At 39.8% G+C, this 15,179-nt stretch overlaps 1 protein-coding gene across 8 annotated transcripts in view; it reads right to left on the bottom strand.

The window, feature by feature from the left end:
* WDFY3 (WD repeat and FYVE domain containing 3) overlaps positions 1-15,179 on the bottom strand; it is a 187,167-nt gene that overhangs the window by 81,513 nt on the left and 90,475 nt on the right. For 6 of the 8 annotated variants that reach the window (XR_012623209.1, XM_074823816.1, XM_074823815.1 and 3 more), the window contains 5 exons: positions 14,599-14,697; positions 10,842-11,035; positions 8,239-8,696; positions 6,086-6,169; positions 554-731 (listed from right to left, as the gene is read on the bottom strand). Coding sequence is in view for 7 of the 8 variants with exons in the window: in XM_074823816.1 (XP_074679917.1) it covers positions 554-731; positions 6,086-6,169; positions 8,239-8,696; positions 10,842-11,035; positions 14,599-14,697 (1,013 nt within the window). In the remaining variant the exon portion in view is untranslated. Of the gene's footprint in view, positions 1-553; positions 732-6,085; positions 6,170-8,238; positions 8,697-10,841; positions 11,036-14,598; positions 14,698-15,179 lie in introns of those variants that run through there. The other 2 variants (XM_074823821.1, XM_074823822.1) reach the window with 2 other exon arrangements.

Genomic DNA, 15,179 nt, shown 5'->3' with positions numbered 1-15,179 from the left:
CTTTTTTTTTTTAAATAAACAGTGTTCTTCAGGGAAGACATCTCAAACAAAAAATACTTCAGCAACTTCAAAAAATGTCCAACAAATCCTTTATATACAAACCATCAGCAGATGCTTTGGTTTGGTAATCATACAAAGCAGGCAGTACAATTCTGGAACTAGAACATATTCCAGCTATTTCAAACATCACGTATACACCGAGCTATAGTGTCCGAATTCTGTGTCCTCCTCGTAGTATGCTTTAACACCTGATACCTCAGGGAAAACATGAATTAATCACAGTGCTTGGAAACTTATCTGATGGCCACTTCAGACATTTCTTTAAATTTACATTGTTGCCAGAATTTTGAAAGAGACCAACAAGACAAAGCCTATGAAATAAACCAATTTCCATCAGACCTCTAAGTCTCCAGTTACTCAACTCAGCCAGTCTGTGAAACGTATTAGTTTCCCAGTACAGAATGAGAGGACATCATAGGTTTTCTTATTCCCCATAGCCATCCTTTTTCCCAGCCACTCTCAAAGCTGAAGATGGCAGAATTTTTTCCCCTACCTCTGGGTGTGTAGCTGATCCAACAGAGGCCAGAAGATCTAGCATCGCGAGCATAGCACCAGGGTGGATGATGACCGCATCAGAGCTTTGTACAGATGTGGGTCCTGTTTGGAGTTTCACATCAGCTATGTTTTTCTGAGGGCAAACAGGAGGTGTTGAAACAGAATGATACGCGTGCCTGCAGGACAGAAAACATCCCATGGTTACAACACCCATCTGTTACGAGCTTTGCATTTTTCAAACACCTGTAAAGTTGAACTGGCCTACAGACGTTACTGCCCTCTCCTTTCTCTTTCTTCAGTTAAACAGACCAAGTGCTTTCCTCTTCTCAAACCTGTTGGACATGTTTCCCCAAAGAAAACCTGGAAGGGTTTTAATTTCTTGACTATGCTTGAACTCAGAAGTCTTTTCCTCAGGTGCCACGCAGTTTGAAGAACTTAAAGGTTGTCTTTATTGCTTCCCTCCTCCTTCTAGCTGCAGTGGCAGCACACAGCAACAGCAGATGCAAGCTACCACTGCTCCTGTTCTGGGGAACAAATTCAGCTTTGGATATGTTTCTCCCCATTTGCTTTTCATTAACAACTGATCATAAAACACACGATCACAAAACCCTCGGCAATCTTTAACTAGCCCACAGGAACAGAAAGTTGGTCTCGTACACTTGTGCCAGCAGTCCACATATTCTCAGTCTCTTCACGACTGCTGTGGCAATTTAGTTTTACATTAAGCTACTTTAGTCTGATCCAAGCAAAAGAGGCTCTGACACACTGGCTTAGCAGCAATCACTTGTGCTGAGAGCTATAGACACGTTTCTCACTGAAACTCTCAGAGGTATCAGCTTGATGCCATACTTCTTGCAGCACAAATTCAACACACAAACAGCATGAGCAGCTTACTGATTATGTTTTCAAGATGGTGCTTTAGAAACAAAAGTAGCTTGAAAGGCTCATGCTCACCACAAAACCACAAAAAATAAACAAAAAACAAAAAAAACCCCAAAAACCAAAAAGACCCCAACCAACCCCACCCATATTCTCACAGTATTTATTATATACGCTTATTTGTAAGAAGAAAGAAAACAAACTCTATGTAAGAATTTTTCTTGAAGATCAAATATTGCCTTCTGTTTTACAAGAAGTGAATCCAGCTAAAAATGGGTCTCTTCCTAACAAATCACTTGAACAAGGCATTTCCTCTCTCCTGTTCTCAGTGACAGAGATTTACCTAACCTCTAATGCTAACAGAAATAACACTCATGGACTACTGAGGCTCACCCATTAGGCACTTCCAGCTAGGAGACCTTTTCTCCTGGTAAAAACAGGACATAGGTGAGAGATGACAAAGGCTGCAAGTGCAATTCTGTCCTAAACACTTTGAAGGCAGCACCTCGAACACACATCCCCACACACCCCAGCCAAAACCATCATTTGTGGGGGAAGGCTGAGGCAATGGGTTATTTAGTCTAAGACAGGACACAGGGAAGTACAGCACAATCTTCTTGTGCTGGCTGGAAAGTGGGCTGGATAAATAATGTTCTGACAAAAGTGCTCCTATTGAAAAGGCTCATGGCAGGTCAACAACTTGGCATCTAAACAGTCCAAAAGCACTTTTAAAAAAGGGAGTTTTTGAAGAAAGATGAAATTACTGATGCTTTACTCACTCAGCTAATACTTACAGCAAACATGAAATAGTATGGCAAGTCTACTGTAACCAACCACTAAGAAGAAAATCTGCCCAAATCAATTTTTCTAGTGTTTTCAGAAATTCTCTAACCAACAATTTCCTAAACTTCTCTAACAGATTCACCGATTGAAACATCTGGCAGGTCGAGGAAGGCTTTGCTTTAAATGGAATTGAGAACAGCATAACAACTAGTAATACTATCATAGAGAGGTGTTATCTCAAACCTTTTCTCTGTCTTAATGCAGAGATTGAAACATGGACAATTCTTTCTCATACATCCTTCATGCATCTTCATCTGAAGAAGAAAACTGCTACCTCCTTCCAGTGTCACCTTGACTGTCTCAATGTAAGTTTTACAGGATACAGTTTAAAAACGAAATATCCATTTGTATTTATGAATGCTCTTCAGTCTAGCAAAATTCCACTCCCCAAGACATTCCTGAAGATCAAGCTTCCGTCCACTTTTAGGCACAAATTTTACTTCTAAGCATCCTGATCTTCACTATCTCATTCACCTCATTAGGTAAACTGTGAGGTTGTAACACTAATACAGGGAGACCCTAATAAAAGCCTGAGCCATTGCTCAGTCTGAGCCACAGACAAGCATGTGATCCTGGCCTCAGACAGCCTAGACTTCAACATTATGTACAACAAACTGAAAAGGGGATACAATCAAGACCAGGCAATTCACTTTTCTGTTAGCAATCTAAATAAAAGTGATCTCCTTAAAGCATACATTATCAAAAGTTTTCCACCTCATTTTAAAATATCTTCTATATTTAGTTTTTCCATATAAGGAGTACTTTTATCAAAACAATGAAAAAAAAAAAACAGTTCAAAAAGATTTCTCTAGGCAGGGAAAATAAAATAGATCCTACAAAATCCTGCCAAAGTATTCACTGAATGTTACGGGTCTATGGGTCAGTGCAGAACCTGCAGTAAATTAATTTAGCCATGCTTATATGTTTTTATATGATTCCTTTAAGGGAGAAGAAAGGAAGAAATGGACAATGGAAAAAGGCAGTGTACTGAAGATGACACATAGATCTGTCTAATCTAATAAAAAAAAAAAAACTGAAGAAAAATTCAAACTTATAATTAAGTACAACTCGATGAGAACCGTAAGATCATTTCATCTGGAAAGAAATAAGTACGATTTATTGTAGACAAACCCTCTGCCTATCATTCCCCAAGAGTGATCGCCCTCCAAACTGTGTAAAAATAATGGCTAAAAGTATTTTAAAGTCAAAGCTACACTGTATTCTCTAGTTCACCCTGTCAGGCCCAAGGAGATCTCTCTCAAAGAAAGATGAGAACGCCCTGTCGAGATTAAGTTTTTTCTGCCAAGACTTACAGCAATGAAACAACTGGCAAAGCTGTAGTTCTTGTTTAAAATGACACAGGAAGGGTGGAAGAACAACGCATTCCAAGTAAGGGGGAGCACAGCCGTGTACCGCCGTCCCACCACATGTGGTGGAGGAGTCCTACCTGCTCTGTTTACAGAAAGGATAACACTTGGAGGGCACCACTCCTCCGGGAAATACAGCTTTGAGAAGTGGCAGACATGTCAGAGAGAATATTGGCATATCTGTGTAACCAGAACTGTTCTAGACTGCGTGCCTCAAAACCAGAACTGTCCTATTGTTGTTGGTAAGAATGATATGTGTGCACAGTGCCTGCTTACTCTTTTAGCCAAACTACACAGGACATTCCCTCAGGCACCTGTCTTATGAGTCAAAAGGCAGAAAGCCAGGCCACAGCAACAAGGGAGATCCTGGGGAAGCAAAATAAAGGAGACACAAAACAATAAGAGAAAAGCAAACACATCTCTTGGAACAGTCAACTTCGACAGACCGTAATTGACATTTAGCAAGAGAAAAAAAGAAAATCAAATAATATTGGACTACAAAACTCAAGCTGCTTATTTTTCAAAGTAGGAAGATTGCAGCTACTGGCACTGAATTCACTAGGAATGACAAACATGATGCTGAACAACCGTGAGAAAGCAGACAGCTGCTCAAACAGACTTTTTGAAAAGCCTAGCCCTGTCTATTTTTCTACTTGAATACATGCTTTTACAGAAAGGATCTGAAAAGTCACCCAGGCTAGCATGATCATTCTTTCTGTCCACTTTTGCTTTGAGTCTTACACAAGTTGCTATCACCCAAAGGCCTTTTTTGTTTGTGAACACCCATGTCAAGCCACTCCTTTACCTCAGCAAGTACCCACATTACTACACTGGTGGTTACCTGAATTGCCCAAAGCACCCCACAGGGATACTGACTTTTTAAACTATCCAATCTTTATCTCGCCTTATACCACACAGTTTCACATAACTGCTTGCATTATCAGTACAACAAAAAAAAAACAAAGGAAGTCTGGCATATCTCTTCATATATAGATATATTTATATTTTAATTACCAGGCTGTGTCAACTACCCACCTGGCGCTCTTTTATCATTACAACCTGTAATCAGCTCCTGTTTGGCAGGCATTGCATGTATTCTGGTGCAAGCCTTCACATACCTGTTTGAGTAATTCAGTGAACCTGAGCAGCCACGCCAGGGAGAACAGCAAAATGTAGTAAAGGAAAGGGCAATCCATCATGCTAGAGGGTTAACGTCAGGATCGAAGCTGTAAAAAGCCTCCACATGAAACACTGTTTTCTTTCAAGTTTCTTAAGAGTAAAGGAGAGGGAAAAGAGTTTGGCAGCTAAGATTTTTCTCTGTGAACTGCAACTGCTGTGTTTGTTCCTAAATGCCTCAGTGTTAGAAAAGAAAGGAAATGACCGTCTAAGATGTTCTGGATTACCGGGAAAGCAGCCTTGTCCAAGCCAGTCCCTGCAGAACACCCAGGTAAGACTTGGGTAACATCACTCAGCAAGACAGAAAAAGGCTTCTCTTTACTAACTTGCTCGAGCACAAACAGATCCTTTCAAAGCAGTTTCCAAAAGCGGCTTTGGTTGCTTTCCTTTGCAAAATATTTTACATTCCATACATGAAACTTGATGGCATATTTTAAGCCGTACACCAAGCAAGAATAACCTTATTTTCCTCACATGGCACCTGCACCTCAGATAACCCACAGTCTATCCGATGTCTTTTTAGCCTTCAGAAGCAAAATTCTGCCTAACCTGCACCATCAGTTAACGAACAGCTGCCCCCTTCTCTGGGGGCTCCGGGAAAAATCTCCTTTTCATCATTTGCATAGGCCTGTAAGTCACACTATTGTTGAATCTGTAAATTATTTCTTTTTTAAAGAAAAAATAAGCTACCAGACACTAGTAGCTTGGGAGGGGAAGCAGGGACTAGGATTTCTGAATTGTGCCATTCGTGCTTTCTTTCCAAACCTTTTAATTTTGCATACCTCTATATCATTTGGTAGTCAAGTACTGACAGGTTTATTATTTTTTATTCTGTGCAATGACTAACAAATGAGCACCTTAACGAGCCATCCACCTTCCTACTGAAAGTACCTTTTCTTGAAAAATTAGTCAAGAAAAAAGTAATCCTGCCATATTAATTGATCTACTAGCATAGTCTGAACTTTGAACAGCTCCTGAGAGTGCAATTTATACCTCCCTCAGATCATTCCTTATACTAGATCTTATTTATTTTTGAATCACAAACTTAACTTTAAGTAACTCTAACCTCATCTATTAGCATCACTACGTAGGACTTACTATGAAATATACCTTTACATGTATGTTCTCCAGTAAACACAGAAGCGAAAATGCACACCTCAGAGAAAAATAGAAACTTGAGAGAAACCCACGCCCCCCCAACTAAGAAACACAACAGCGAGAGAGAAATCAGAAGCGAGAGCAACTTCTCTTTGAAGGGTCGGTACCTTTTCCTGGACAAAGCTGGCGTACCCCAGGGAGAAGGGAGAGAAGTCTCATTTGTCAGGCAAGGAGGGATCTGTTCTGCACGACTACAGACAAAACAGACAGGGGGTAGGACAGAGAGGTTAGAGAAGAAACCAGAGGCCATAAGCTTGTTAGTTCTACAAAAGCGCCAATGAAATTGTTACTAGGATCCATTCTTCAGAAACCACGCAGATGACAAAGGTAAACACGAACATGCAAAGTGTGTACTTGTTTTATGGCATGACTCTGCAGTGCTTCTTCATTATTTCACAGAAGTTTATTGATATGACCACACCACCAAAACAGAACATCTTCCAATGTTAAACAGTGGAAATTGAGAGGAAAAAGTAAAGCCTCAGTAAATGAAGTATAACCAACAGGGGTAAGAAATGAAATCAACATAAACTTTACAAAGAATGATGATCAGAAAATTTAATAGAGAAGGAAGAATGCAGTCACTGAAGATGACGCCAAAAAAAGAAGCAACTTAATGAGCTAGCTTATGCAACAACACTATGAGATATACTTACCCCATTGATTCCTCACAGTTTACTGTTAGGCAGTGCTATAACTTCTACAGTACATGTGACACATTCTTAATACACATTTTCCTCCCCCTATCTGAATGCTTTAACAGTACTTTAAAATGAGATCAAGTAAATTGGTTTCTGTACTTGGCTTTTGGTTTTTTTGGTTTTTTGTTTACTTCTTGGTTTGTTGTTGGTTTTTATCAAAAAAAACCCAAAAACCAAGAGAACAGCATTAAAGATTTGCTGCTTTGGAGGCAAAATGTTCGTTAACAAAAACATGAAGTTTGTACTTTAGCAGTCACCTACTTTAAGAAAGTCTGACCAACTGGCAACTCTATTTAATATCTCAAAATACACAGCCACATCTTCAACACTTGGAAAATAAGACCCTGTGTTTGACTAACTAGGTGGCCTGTCTTATTAAAACAAGATCATATGCATCAAACAGACAGGGTGCAGGAGCAACAAGGTCCCAGATACGAAGCTTAGGCCTGTGTTTTACTTCTTGCCCATAATTTAAGGTACCAAAAACTACTTTAAGACAAGCCAATCTTCAAAACATGCTTTGGTAAGTTTTGCTGTCATTTTGAATCAACTTTAAGATACACACTACTGTTCCATTTCAAATCTCAAGTATAATATAAATATTAGTTGCTTAAATCTGGGAGTGTCTCCCAAGTTAAAGAACAATCATCTACAGACTAGCTAGAACTTTAAATAACATGCCAATCCATCTAAAACAAGATGTCTAGTCTAGATGTGTTTAGTAAGGAGAAAAGGAGGCTGAGGGGAGCTCCTATCACTCTCTACAACTACGTGAAAGGAGGCTGTAGTGAGGTGAGTGTCAGTCTCTTTTTCCAAGTGACAAGAGATGACAGGAAACAGCCTCAAGTTGCACCAGGGGAGGTTTAGACTGGATATTAGGAAAAATTTCTTCACCAAAAGGGTTACCAAGCATTGGCATAGGCTGCCCAGGGAAGTGGCTGAGTCACCACCCCGGTAGATATTTAAGAGACATGTAGATGTGGCACTTGGGGACACAGTTTAGCGGTGGTGTTAGGTTTACAGTTGGACTCAATGATCTTAAAGAGTTTTTTTCAAACTCAATGATTCTGTGATTCTAAATTTGTCATTATATTATCTAGTTACTTACTATAAAGTCCCGTACCAAAGGAAACATGAAGTTAAGGTGTGATGTTCAACAACCAATTTTTCATTTGACTTAATAAAAGCATAAAAATGTAGTAGTTCCGTATGATAAAACAACCAGACAGTCTGCCTATGAACCAGTAGGTTGCTTCAACACATCAAATAAACTGACATCTATATCTTAATTGCTCCCATGACAAAAACATTCAACATCAGAGAGAATGCTGCGTACCCTGAAAAATACCAGCAACCTAAGTCAATATTTGGTCAGATGTTGACACCTTATATTCCTCCCACTGGAGTGAAGGATCAAAGAAATAGATTAAACTGGAAATCTAAAAGCTTGCAATGAACGTATTTGAAGAAAACTATTTTGGGGAACATCGGGGGGGGGGGGGGGGGGCAGGTAGGGAGGGAAGAGAAAACAAGAAAAAAAAAAAAGGCAAAGTTCATACCTGTCAAAAGAATCTGTTGCTACCTTGTACAGGTAAATAAAAAGTTTGCTGCAGTGTCTTAGCGTAGGTGACACAGAATCCAGGGATATTAGGTCATCCTCCAAAAGCCTTTGAAATAGTTGTGTATTTGAAGGGAAGACATTCAAGGGACTTATTTTTCTCAAGTCTGAGAAGCAGCCAAGTAATCGAACAGCATCTGCCAGTTTTTCATACTGGATCTCTGTTTTGAAGAAATGAGAGTTGGCTGGCTCATAGCGCATTGCTGCAGTCAATGTGCAGAACACAGTGTGAAGCAGTTCAAACACTTGATTCTGGTTTACTTTCTCCCAGCCATTCTTAGGTGGCGAGCACAAAGATCTTTCCATAGCAACGAGTAAAGATGTGACATACACAAATCCACCAACTTTTCTAAAAACAGTTCTTGTGCGGTGACTTTCTCTCAGCACTGAGAGTAGGGCCTATGGACAAAACAAACAATCAAAACAAAGAAGAAAAAAAAAGCAGCAGCATTACAAACAGCTTGGAAAAGGCAGGAACATTTTTATTTGATATGCTAGCAAATTCCTCATGTCGTTTGTCAGAATTTGGTAATGCCAGAAGTCTCCAAAGAGTAACTTTGTACTGCAGGAGTCCCCATCCTCAAGAGCTTACACAATAAAAAGAGAAAGAGTGGGGAAAAAAGTAAAGCATGGCCCCTAATTTAGAAATAAGAAATTAAGGAGGTAAATAAAACTGCCAACAGAAAACACTTGACCAAGCCTAGAATGGAACCCAAAATCCCCATGTAATTCCCTTAGTGACAAGGCAGAGCACACAGCTATTGGAAAGGAATCTACTCTGCCATCATACTTCACAATTTCAAACAAGAGTGGGCAAATGGCTGCCTGTAGCAATGAGAAAGCTAAGCCTTGGAGCATCCAAACACAGGTCTTCCAGAGATCTACAATGCATAAGCACCTGGCAGCTTCAAAGCTACAACAGCACTCAAAGATAACCGCAGCAGCAAAGAATGAGCCTGAAAACCCCACTCAGTTTTAGCCTTCCTCTGTAATGAAACCCATAAATCTCTGAATGGAGGAAAATTTTAAGAATTGTTGTTCAAAAATAAGCCTGAGAGAGAGAAACAAAAATGGATAAAACCTTACTCACTGAACAAATACAAAGCCAAAGCCACAGTATAAACAGCAGAAACTACATGAATCTAGCTACTAGAGAATAATAATCATTTATCTGTGAAATCGGGAGGTAGGGAAGCCCATCCACCCAACCAAAACCAAACAAAAAAACCAGATGTCATGGGGAGGTTGACCCACATGTGAATATGGAATATAGAAGAAAAAGTCTCTACACAAAGCATCAGAACCAACAGAAAAACAATACTGATACAGAAAAATAGGCTAGGGGGGCAGGGGAAATCTTTCATGACCAAGAGTCTACTTCTTCAGAATCACGCCTTTTTTTTTTAAGCGCTCAGAAGAAGGATAGTGAAATAGTTGGACTGTCCTTCCTTTGAAGGCAGTATCTCATTTCCTGCCAAACCTGGATAAAGAGTAGGAGACACATCACTGCACCATTCTGGGCTGTCAGTTCCATAACCAAAATTTCCGAAAACAGCACCAATGTAAGACAAATACAACAGGTCAGAGGAAGGAGAGAAACCCTGACTTCAGATGTTAAATCCGCTGGGGAACTGCAATATCCATTCTCTCCCCTTAAGTATCGTGAATGAGACATGCTCGAAAATGACTGAAGACCTTGACAGACAAAACATGTCAAATGACTCATTTTATTACTAACTTTCCTTTCTGTCTTTTGCAGTAATATGAAGCTGCTCATCTGCCAGAGAAATATTACAGCTCCTTTTAACAGAGACGAACCTAGATGTCTCAGAGTTCTCTCTGGTAAGACTCATTTACTTATTACTTGCCTCAGCTTTTCTACCCTAAAATAACAGTATTATGTCAATTTACAAAAATAACACTAGCTATTCTGAGAAGAAATTGTGGGTCTAGATTAGCAGCCAAAAAACCTAATATGACAGAAACCAAATGAGAGTCTTCTCTCTCCCTCCTCCACTCACAGCCTTACTTTCCTACCTTTCCATGATTTTCCTTGAACAAGCAAGTTCTTTGGCTTTATCTTCTACTATCGTCACTACAATTTACATTTATATGAATTAATTCAGCATTTATAACTAACAATATGGTAAAATAAAGTCTGCCAGAGGAAAACACAAGCCAGCGCTGAAAATAAACATGTCTTACATGCTTGCTTTTTCCCCCCCCATGTATTCTCAATATTTTTAATTCCTCCAGGGAAGTTTATTGTAACTGTAGAACCTCACTTCCTATCCACTGAGGCTGATTACAAGTCATGATGCTAAAAACACATACTCACTCACTAGCCTTCATCTCTGATTCTGAAACCTGCCATGGACAGATGGAAGAAAATAAAAACCATGCATCAAATGTACGCATTTCAACTCCAGAGACAATCCACATTCAGTAGCTCAGTACCATCCATCTGATTCAATCCCCTTTTCAGAGTTTTGTTTTTTAAAACAGTGGCTTAGAAGCAAGAGGCCTGAGCAGTACTTCATTTACCCTTAAGATGTCCGTTTTCAGCTGCAGTTCTGTAGGTGGAGCCGAGTGCATCAGTCCCAACAAAGTGCCCATATCATCTTCTCCACTAGGTGATAACACCAGCTGCTGGATGATCATCAGGGCATGCTGTCGGCACTGCGGATACTTTACTATGTTGTGCACGCATCTCGCACCACCAAACTCCCTGAAAATACCTACTCAGAAAGGGGGGGGTGGGGATAAGCGCATAAGGAGTATGAAAAATACAATCAGTAACAAATAATGACAACAACAGAACATGAAAGGTGTTTATTTTCATTTCTACAGATTGAATGGCAGGGTTTTAGCCCTATGGGTGTTTAATGACTTACTACTGGTTTTCCTCTCCTACCACAAATAAAAATAGAACTTGAACGATATTCTTCTGACAATATTTTTCACTAAAGGTGTTGAGTACAAGGATGCAGGGCAGTTCTAAGAATTTCCTCAATAATTCTGTTATTCCAACAGTAGTTATTCTTTTCATGCTAGAGCTCAAAGAGTCACAGGATGAAACAAAGAAAAAATTACAGCAAACCCTCCATCTTTAGTGAAGACTATATACAGTTTGGTTAAGGATAGCCTCTATCTTACATTTAGTTCATTGCCAAAAATATAACTAGGCTGCTTCTAGACAAGACAGGCAAACTAGGAGCACTGGCTGAGAAGTGATTCGGTCTATCCACAAGATCTGGAGGATTCTATAGAAGTTTTCTTGTGGCAAGACCTATCTCTGTAGAGCTAAAGCTGAAGTCAAATAATGGTTCTCAAGCTTACTGCATACTCAGAAGAACACATGTGCAATGTTAACTGAAAATTAAATGAAAACTGATTCTGAAAACATCATAAAAACCAAACTGGAATATATATAGCACACATAATGTGTGTTTAGTACAGCATCAGCACCTAGAGTACTGCCCTATGTTAATTACTGAAGATGAAAACAGATCAGTGCTACATTACTGCATCAAACGGGCACATTCTCCTGTGACCGTCAACTAAAAAGAGCAGTTTAAATAACCAAGTTCAGGATTAACAAGCTAAGTCAGGACAGTGTTTATTCCCTTTAATGTACACATAAAAACCTTAGTCCCACTACCCGTTTCCGATTTCCTGCCTTCTGCTCTCTGTGACGTTCTTAGGATGAGATACGGACTTGGACAAGGCAAAAGGAGAGGCCTCAGGCCCTAAGACGGGTTGGTTGCATCCCTTTACAGGCAAAGTGCATCTCCTCAGGGGTCAGGTCTCTTGTTTTCAGAGAGACTGAGGTAACATTGCATACTTTTCCCACTCTCCATCTACATTCTCAACTCTTCAGTGAACCTGTCTGGGTCTGGACATGCAAATTTCTTGTTTGAAATTTGGTTCAGTTAGGCAATATTCAGGAAAGCTTACCAGAGGTACTGGTTTAAGATCAGAAACCAAGCTTTGAGTGTTGTATGAAGCACTGGAAAGCTGCATAATGCCTATTTATGCCTCTCTGTGATGAGCTAAAACCTCTGCTGGCCTCTGGATACAGTGCCACCGGGCTCACATCCCAGTCCCGCTGCACAGACAGCAGCCACAACTCGTTTGAGAAATGCTTTCTTAACTCCTGTACAGCTCTGTCACACTCCTGAACTTGGAGAGCAACTGAAAAAATGAGACCCTTGAACCCTCCAGGAGTCCTCAGAAACAACATCTGTGGCATCACCCCACGGTCCTGATGCGTTTTATGCTACCCTCTGTGTTTCTCTGGTGGATGCTCAGAGACTAACTCTGTACTCAGAAGTAGCAATGAGGTACTGATGGCTGCTTCAAGCTCCCTAGGTGAGGTCAGGAACACTGTTTAACAGCAGCCAAGGACTTGTCATGAGTCAGGTGGAGGCTACCATGACCGTACCTCACAGGAGCAAGGCTCAGGTACCACAGACCCTGACGTGACACAGGTACATACAGTCTGGTCCTGTGAGCCAAAACCTCCCACTTCTAAAATATGAGGCACTTCCAGTCCTTCAGAGATGTTATCATCGCATACTTACGTCACCTTCTCTCATTCATCCATAGAAATCAAACAATCCTGAGTTTTTTTGGTTTGGGGTTTGTTTGTTGGTTTTTTTTTCCCCAATTTCTCCTTATATGGAAGCCTCCACATATACCTTTGTGCCACTCCTTTCTGACTCGTTTCTAATTCTGTTTTTTCTTACATGGCGAAACCAAAGCTGACAGATAAATGTACAAGTGTGTAATTGACTCATGCAATTCATCTGTAATCTATACCAATTCCTCTCTAAAGCCTCCTTATTTCAGCCTAATTCACTTGCTTCTTGGTTCATCATTGAACAGATTCATCTAGTAAATTAAAGATCAAGGTTTTTTCCTTTCCATTTACAGCAGAGGTAGCTTGGACAAAACAGAAGTGGCAGAGGAGACACATCTCAACTTCAGCAAAGCTTCTGGCAGCATCATCCACAGCTTTCTCATAGGCAACCCAACAAAACAGTCTAAACACAATCACCACAGACTGAATATAACTAATTGAAACATCAGCGTGGAGGAACCTCTGCTTTTCTGCAATGTCGCTGCCCGGACTAAGGGCATGCAACTGGGGTTTACCTCGAGTGCCATGAATAATGCCTTTCCTGATGGAATGAAGAACTTACTTATCAAGTAGGTGGACAAAGCCAAGATGGCAGATGCTGTAAATGCTCAACAGGCAGAATTCAAAAGCCATCTTTGAAAGTGGTTTGAAACTACAAGCTGAAATCCAACAGAACTTGAAAACAAGCACGACACTGAAATGGCATAGACAACACTGGAGGTTACTCCAACACTGGGCTGAAATTTAAATGAAAAAATTTGTCCAGGCAAAAGCAGGAAAGAAACAAGTCACAACTTTTACATCATTAGCCCAGGAACTAATGTTTAAACAGTGAGCTGTCAACCAAGCTGGACAATTTCCAGGATTTCATCCTTAAGCATTTGTCACAGGTTGTAGTCTCTCCTACTTAAACGAAAACAAAAACAAAACCAGAAGTGAGAAAACACCAGTCAGAATTGAGAAAAAGGAAAAAAAAATCCTGGTTTCTCAGGGTGGTGTCTGTTTCACCTCACCTGCTCATTTTCTTCGTTGTCTAATAGAACAGACAAAGAGGATTTAAAAATCCTTTCTCAATCTGTTATTTCAAGCTCTCAGAGACAGCTTTTACTAATATGAGATACACATACTGTCTATTGAGAAGTCACTATGTCTTGGCACAATATAAACCTGCCTGATTTAGAAAAGGACACTCATAACAGAGCCCTATTTATACATACCAACTGGGAATATGCCTTTAAAAATGAAAAGCCATCTTTCAGTGAAGACGCAAGCATTATTAATCACATTTAAACAGAAGTGACACTGTCAACAGCAAACTACATGTCTAATTATATGCTTAAATTTTTCAATACACAATCTGTGTTACAAGCCCTACTACAAATTATAGTATTGTCGGAGAGTAATGGGGTGTGGCGGTTGCTTTCAGGTAAACAATAGCAAAGAAACTCAAGAAGAAACACTATCTTGTACTTCTTTATTTTATGCACTCTAGTTTATGATGCCTATTCTCTTTTCTGGAAAAACCTGGCAAGAGAAGAAGTATACTTCAGTATGTTTGATTACTTGCCTAAAGATAGAAAGTCAAGACTACTTTGTTTTCAGGCATGATTTTCTGAGTTACTTCTTTATAAATATTTTGACAGCAGTCTCTCTACTTACCTGCATTTGTGTTTGATCCTTGTAGTAGCACTGTCAAGGTCTCCATAACCAATAAAGCCAGCTGCTTTTGGTCCTCAAATGAACTGTTTCTTGAATCCCCTAAAAATAATTTCAGAAGCCAAAGTCATAGTAAAAAAATCACTCAGAATCTAAGATGCTTCTTAATACTTCCACCAACACTTTTATTTTCTTTGCTTCTCCAGAGAACATGCAGCCTAATCATATTCCAAAGCAAATTAAGATTTAGTCTACACATGCATTCCTGGGGAAGTTTAACTATGAATCATCTGAAAAGTTAATTTATAAAGACAAGAATTTAAACAGAATCTTCTGAGCACTCTAAGCTCAGTGGCTGACACTGCAGCTCTATGTGTAGTTTCATATCCCCAACAGTTGTTCCTTGAAGCTACAAAACCATACCATAGCTGGAGACTTAACAGGTTCTGCTCTTGTTCAGTATCCAGTACTTGAAAAGAGAGATTCCACACAAAAGCACAAAACTACATTCACATAATTACAGTAAATGTGCTGCTGATTCTGCAGGTGTAACAGACAAACCAACACTGCAAGTGGCATTTTAA

The sequence above is a fragment of the Strix aluco genome, chromosome 4, assembly GCF_031877795.1.
Source record: "Strix aluco isolate bStrAlu1 chromosome 4, bStrAlu1.hap1, whole genome shotgun sequence".
NCBI lineage: Eukaryota > Metazoa > Chordata > Aves > Strigiformes > Strigidae > Strix > Strix aluco.
Note: the sequence above shows the minus strand (reverse complement) of the source record. Positions and strands in the feature narration are given on the sequence as shown.